This window comes from Papaver somniferum, chromosome 4 (assembly GCF_003573695.1).
Source record: "Papaver somniferum cultivar HN1 chromosome 4, ASM357369v1, whole genome shotgun sequence".
Classification (NCBI taxonomy): Eukaryota; Viridiplantae; Streptophyta; class Magnoliopsida; order Ranunculales; family Papaveraceae; genus Papaver; species Papaver somniferum.
This window is the reverse complement of record NC_039361.1, coordinates 55,803,987-55,810,882: the sequence shown is the minus strand read 5'-3', so window position 1 is coordinate 55,810,882 and position 6,896 is coordinate 55,803,987. Positions and strand designations below refer to the sequence as shown.

The 6,896-nt window shown below is 35.7% G+C and overlaps 1 protein-coding gene across 1 annotated transcript; it reads right to left on the bottom strand.

The window, feature by feature from the left end:
* Positions 1-1,783: 1,783 nt before the first annotated feature.
* On the bottom strand, positions 1,784-6,590 carry LOC113275576 (cysteine-rich receptor-like protein kinase 10). Its single transcript, XM_026525110.1, has 6 exons — positions 6,132-6,590; positions 5,902-6,041; positions 5,616-5,826; positions 3,708-3,942; positions 3,427-3,577; positions 1,784-2,522 (listed from the first exon to the last, which is right to left on the bottom strand). The coding sequence occupies exons 1-6, from the start codon at positions 6,184-6,186 to the stop codon at positions 2,076-2,078; spliced, it is 1,239 nt and encodes a 412-aa protein (XP_026380895.1). The 5' UTR covers positions 6,187-6,590; the 3' UTR covers positions 1,784-2,075.
* Positions 6,591-6,896: the final 306 nt, after the last annotated feature.

The window sequence follows — 6,896 nt, the reverse complement described above, 5'->3', positions numbered from 1 at the left end:
TCTTGTATTAGATGCCTAATTGGAGAAACATAGGGAGATTTAGTAGTAGAGGTAGATGTAGATGAAGAAGGAATTTGTGGGTTTGATATAGGAGGACTGATAGTTGAGGTTGGTGTTTGTATAACTGAAGAAAATTTGATAAATTAAGATGAAGTCGTGGGTGGTTTATAGGTAGAAATTTTGGTTGGTTGTTGTTCAAAGGTAAGAGTACTTTCTTGCAGTTTAGCTAGGAAAAGGCTTGCGAAAGTGTTGTAGGTTTATGCATCCCGATAGAGTTTCGAGTCACATCTTTTAATCCACTGATAAAACTCATCACAAAATGTTCCTCTGTAAGATGAGGGTTTTTACTAAGCAACATAGCCTTGAGCTGTTCAAACTTTTCATAATACTCTTCAATATTAATAAGTTGAGACAATTTATTGAAAAACCACACATAATTATCATTAGCTAAATCCTCAAATCTACCGCAAATGGAATCAACGAAAATATGTCGTGGAATGAAATTTTTACTAGTATGAAAGTCCAAGTATCATGAATCAGCTTTACCTTCTAAGTACATTGAAGGAAACTCTGTTTTATGTTCTTCATCCACCTTATGGATCTGAAAAAATCTCTCACACTTACGAATCCATTTTCTAGGGTGGTCATCGTTGAATCTAGGAAATTCCAATTTATGGGTTTTAAAGTGCTGATTTGAATGAGCACCAGGATGTAAGATATTTTGTGAATGAGATGTTTGTCATGAAGATGGAAGTGGTGTTGAAAGGATAGGGTGAGATGGGTGTACATGAGATCTGGATAAGATATCAATGAGTGTGTCAAACTTGGTTATATTTTCTTCGGATGTAGAAACAAGTTTGGTTAACAGATCTCCATGTGTCATGGCCTCTGAAGTAAGAACTAGAGAGTCACGGGTATGACCATCTGTTAGATTTTTCAATAGATTGCTAAGTTCTTTTGTTGTAGCATCAACATTTTTGATTAAAGAGCATCTGGTCTTTTCTCAAGAAAAGTTAAAAAAAACCACTGAATGATATCAATTGTTATGATTCAAGACAATACAAAAAGGGAAGAAGGGGAATAACTCTGTACTCAAATGAGCACAGCCTATTTCATAAGTTTTCTCTCAATACCCTAATCATTATAACGCGGTTCTTTAAATAGGCAGAAGAAACCCTAAAATTAACTCCCTGGCTACTCGTAGCCTTACACGTGGGAGGATCTGCATCCTTCAAAATTAATAACTGCTTACATTTAAACCAAGTTTAACCACTAATTTAACACAAAACTTGAATCCTAAGTAACTGAATTAACTGTTCAGCCATCCCACCTGAACTAAATGATAAGGGCCGTCCTCTGGGTGATAGAGTCCCAGTCATTAAGATCAAAATCTGTATCTAGCAAGTTTGAACCAAATAGCTCTAGAGTAAGGACAAGACAGAAGAAATATAATGTGCTTGCAGTCTCCAGTTGTTGGTTGCATCTATCACAGACAAAATTATCTTGAAGAACTTCGTGTGGAATACGTGAACCAAAGTCCAAGTTTTTACTTGGCTGGTTCTGCACTTCGTCATGGGCACATCACTTTATATGGAGTCCCATATGCTGATCTAATCGAACTTTTACTTGGCCAAGAAACGAAGAAGATAACGAATCAGCGTTTGGCAGAACACAAGGTTGTCTCCCAGGAAGAACTTCAGGATATATTCTTTACAAAGAGAACCAAGAGGATTTACATTTGAGAACCAAGATTCGTAATAGTAATCTACAAAAATCATTTAAATCCAGTCAAACTAAACAGTACCCATTAAATGAATCAAAGAATATATGAAAAATTAAAGCCTACACACTTTTGGCTTCCAACTAGGTAGCTCTTTCTGTTCTCACCTGACATTTACATGCGAATAAGAATAGTTGCAATCCTACAGACACCACTTTATAAGATCATGTGATTTGAATATGTCCGATAATGGCGCAGAAAACAGCATCACTCCTAAGAAAAAGATAGCAACAAGGCAACTAAACTATCTGTATATATACAAAAAGAATAATCAGCAAAACTATGGAAATTTATTCTATTCTTGGATCGGTTCTTTCCCATGAGGTCGTGGAATGGGGCTTGTAATTGAAGAAGTTGAGACAGTGTTTGTGTTTGTATTGAAGGTAGAACCGTATGTATTCAAGGAAGAACCGCTGGAAGATCCAGGATTGGAAGCGAAACTTGCAGCAGCTTTGTGGGTGGGACAAGAGCGTGATGAACTAGTTTGAGATGATGCCCCAGAAGTTCTCCTATATCTTGAACCAGGGTAACCAGGTCTTTGTGGCTCTTCAAGGGAACCTGGCTTTTTTGATAGCAACACCACAACACGTCGCATGGGAGGTCTTAGAGATGGGCCAGCTTGACAGCACAACAGCCCGATCTGTATGCACATTTTAATTTGTTCAACAGAAGATTCTCCCAGTGGAGCCAATGCTGGGTCAATAATTTCTGCGCTCCGTCCAGTCTTGTACAGCTTCCATACCTGATAACATAACAAACAACCACAACAAAAGTCATATTGGAGTACTTTCTAGATATTTGAATCGATAAGATTATGCAACTCTACGTGGGTATCTATCTATCTATATATCTATATATATATATATACAGATTACGTAAATTGCAACTTATCTTTTGATAACACAATGATTATATATGATCAGGTAACTTTTCTTCAAAAGAAAAAGCAATAGGAAGATCAAAGAAGAGAAAGAATAAGCATATGAAGTGATTTGTCTTTAAATCTCAATTTACGACGAAACACACCTATCTACCAGAAGTTGTTTTATTGAGAAGTATTAACATAGGTGGTCTTGCAGTGACGATATTCAAGAGATTGACAGGAAGGTTAAACAAAACCGTGCGCACGCTAATAAGCTGTAAAAACTTATAAGACATGTATTATGTCCGTGGAGATGATTTAGGCAGTTTACTTAGTGCCACAGACACCTTAGATGAGCCACACGTCCACAGAGGCAGAAGATCTCCTTAACATGATGCGCAATCGTATGAGTAATAACACTTTTAGGGGAAAATCTCAGAATTTCTGTAAGTGAAAGTAATGCCTGTGATTGCATGCTAGTGATTTCATTTATATAGTTGAAAAGAGCCTAATCTGTAGAGAGGCACTGAAAGAATACTATGTTCACTTATTACCTTCAGTTGCTACCAACTATCGAAATGAAACTACTATGAAAATAAAAAGCCAATTCTAAACTTGTACAAATGAAAGGGATAAAAACACAGATTGATGGCTCACTGCATGTGTACGTAAAAGTGCAAGATGTTAGTGAACTACCAACATGACATTATTGAACAGCTGAACGAGTTTACCAAATAAAGGTGGAGAAAGAAATACGGGAGCTAGATGTATTCGTATAACTTACCCACTCAAGTAGGCAACTGACATCAGGATCTCGATTAAATGAAGAATTCTTCTGGCCGCTTATTAACTCCAACACCACCACTCCAAAGCTAAACACATCTGCTTTAGCTGATAAGTTTCCATGCATCACATACTCAGGGGCCATGTATCCACTGTTGCATCCACTTATATATATTAACTCTTGTTCTAACACATTATTCGATAATTAAACAGGGAATCCACCACAGAAATTCACATGGTCACAATCGTTATATTCATGGTAGCGGTGAAAATGATACATACTTCGTACCAGCGACTCGTGTGTTTACATGTGTTTCATCTTCAGGATATAGACGAGCCATGCCAAAATCAGCAATCTTTGGAGCCCACTTATCATCAAGCAAGATGTTACTGGCTTTGATGTCGCGGTGTATGATACATATGTGACAATCCTCGTGTAAGTAAACCATTCCTCTTGCAACACCTGCTATGACGTCATACCTTCTCTTCCAATCAAGCTCATCTCTTCTCTTACTATCTGCAACCAGTCGCCGATTGTCATCAGAATCTAATCCATTTGCAAACTAAAAAAGAGAAAACTTCAAATGACGCAAAATTTAATACATCCATCACAAGCATACGTGGGTTATCGTCATCTGAAGGGTTTTTCATTGCTGACACATGGATGATGTGTAAACTAACCGATCAAAATAAAAAGACACATGGACAATGTGTAATCAATCACTGTTGAAATATCAGACATGGGAAGCATGGAGTGCTTTGTATTCACATACAAATAGTAATGAGAAATTTCTGACTTTTGTTTAAAAAGTTGAAGATGTTCAAGCTAGAGCCCTCACCAATAACGTTTGTGATATAAAGTCAAAACTACTGTAACGATTACTTCAGCAATGATTTCTTTTTAGTTTCTAGGAGGGTTCCATTCCATCACTTGTTCATTGTATCTGGTCTCCAGAGAACAACTAGGGTGTGTGTGGACCACTCATCATTGTATCTAAAGTTTTACAGTTAGCTTGGTACTTTCCATGATATAGCTAAGAATTTTGTACACAAAATTGGCAACCATATAATCACTACAGTTTTAGTATTTTTTTTTTTAGTTACCAACAGTCTGAACTATTTCCTGAAAGCAAGAGACAAGAATACACTTTTGTTCTTAGTACTGTTGAAGTATACCACACCTTAAATCGAAAACTATCATACATCAAAACACATAGATACGCATGAAAGACCAAAGGATACTCTATTAGATTCATGGCTCAATATATTATTCGAATCAAGGACAAAAAAAACCCAGCAACAACACGAAACACATTTGTTTCTTTGACTTCATTTAACCGCATTTATCATACATATTATAATGTTTTGGTAAACAAAAGTTGGTTTCAACTTTCAACTAACAAAAGAAAGATAGTCATACACTCATACTTTTCTCCATAACTATGAACAGTTTGCTTAACAAAGTTATCTTGAAATTTGACCAAATTATTCCAGAAATTATTATGGAAAAATATATATGACATAAAGAATACTTATTTAAATAGATATTGCATTTTCAACTTCAACTTTCAAAAATAAATGAATAAAAGAGATCATATTTCAACAATTCAACTCAACCCTAAAATATTTTAGGCAACAGTCTGTTTATATGATGCACGTGTTAAAGACTTTTAGAGCACACAACTACATGCACCATTTCACACCATATTGGCCCTTCCTCCATCCACCTCATTCGAGTTCTCTTCCTAGCTTCCATCTAATTTAGATAGCAGTAGGAATGGGGAGCCACGCAGGAATGCCAGTGAAAAGATAAGAAACATCATGGTTATCAAATTTTAATAAACCAAGTCAACGTGAATAGTCTCCTAGGTTTCACACAAGAACCAAACATCACTTGTACGTACTATGTGGGGATCCAGCAATAACGTGTTCAACCGAAATTCGATACAACAGAGATAAATGCAACACTAATGAACCAAGAAATTGTTCAAAATGCAGCTGAGCAAAAAAGAAAGCAATAATTTTTCACCAACAAGAGAAATCCCGTGGAACATAGTAAAATAAAATAACGGGGTTCAGTGATCCGTGACATTCACATGGAGTCGCATGAGAGCAGAATTATTCAAAAGATAGTAAAAATAAGAAGAAGATGAGTAATAAAAAGTAAAGTAAAAATGCACTAGTACTTACTGAAGAGAAACTTATCCAAGCTTTCATGGGGAAGATATTCATAAACAAGTAGCTTCTCAACACCATGTGTACAGAAACCCAATAGACTAACAATGTTCTTATGTTGGACACGTGCCAGTAATTTAGCTTCATTCATGAATTCTTTCTTCCCTTGTCTTGAACTATGTGATAATTTCTTCACTGCTATTTCTCTTCCATCTTCCAATTTCCCCTAAATTTTTCAAAAGAAAACCCTAAATTAACAATTTCAATTCAATACAAACAACAAACAAATGGTCTGTCTTACCTTGAAAACAGGACCAAATCCACCTTCACCAAGTTTATTACTAAAATGAAAATCTTTAGTTGCTGTGACAAGAGTTTCGTAATAGAATTGTTTTTGTTCTTGAGCTGCTAGTTTCTCTAAGTCTTCTTCTTTTGATGTATCTGAAGAACATAACGAGAAAGAAACAAAAGTTAGTAAAGTTGTAAAATTGGCTTCAATTTTTGTTTTTGAGGTTCTGTTTTTTTGCTCACCTTTCTCTGATTTAAATGGTTTCAATAGATTAGATAAAAATGATTTAGGTTTCATAACTTGGAATTCTATAAAAAGGGGGAGTGAGATTTTTCTGTGGGTATATAGAAAGATGATTACTTGAGAAAGTGGAGAAAGAAATGGATTTTGATTGTTGTCTCTTTGAATTCAAACAGATAGATACAGAGAATTTTAGATAATTTTTCTTTGTTTCTCTCCGTGTCTAGATTTTTCTTCTTCCTCTCTCGCTTTTTGAAATGTCTTCTTCTTCTTCGCCTTCTCCACTCATGTCTTGTCCTGAGTGTGGTGGTCTGGTAAAAGACTCTGTCTTTTGTACGTGTAGGTGTTGACTGGAGTTAGTAGTCAGTGACGCGTTTGGATTTGGGAAGAATGGGTAAAAGTAAAAGTAAAACTAGCTCTTTCTTTTCATCAATCATTAAATATATTATTACGTGTTGTATTTTGTCAATTCACAATAAATAAATTATTTAATGGTGGTGAAACAAGAATTTTAGAGAGAGAGTAATCTCCATTACGACGAAATGAGATGAGGTTAAGACGCATTATATTCAACATAATTGAATAATGACGGCCAACAAGCCTTAACCTGCACTGTTATATCAACTGGCATCTATATTCCCCAAGGACAAGGTAGGTGGCGAAACGACCTTGCGCTTCCACCTAAGAAAAGTGTATAAATTATAAAATACACTTAAATCCTTGGATCGACCAGTTTCTCTAATGAAATGATAATCAATGTGTACAAG

What these genes read in the sequence shown, in the direction of transcription:
- LOC113275576 (XM_026525110.1), bottom strand. Translation starts at nt 6,186, where the DNA reads ATGAAACCTAAATCATTTTTATCTAATCTATTGAAACCATTTAAATCA. An exon ending in GATTTGGTCCTGTTTTCAAG is followed by an intron (nt 5,827 to 5,901) that starts GTAAGACAGACC and finishes TGAAAAATTTAG; the next exon opens with GGGAAATTGGAAGATGGAAG. An exon ending in TCAGTTGCCTACTTGAGTGG is followed by an intron (nt 2,523 to 3,426) that starts GTAAGTTATACG and finishes TTATGTTATCAG; the next exon opens with GTATGGAAGCTGTACAAGAC.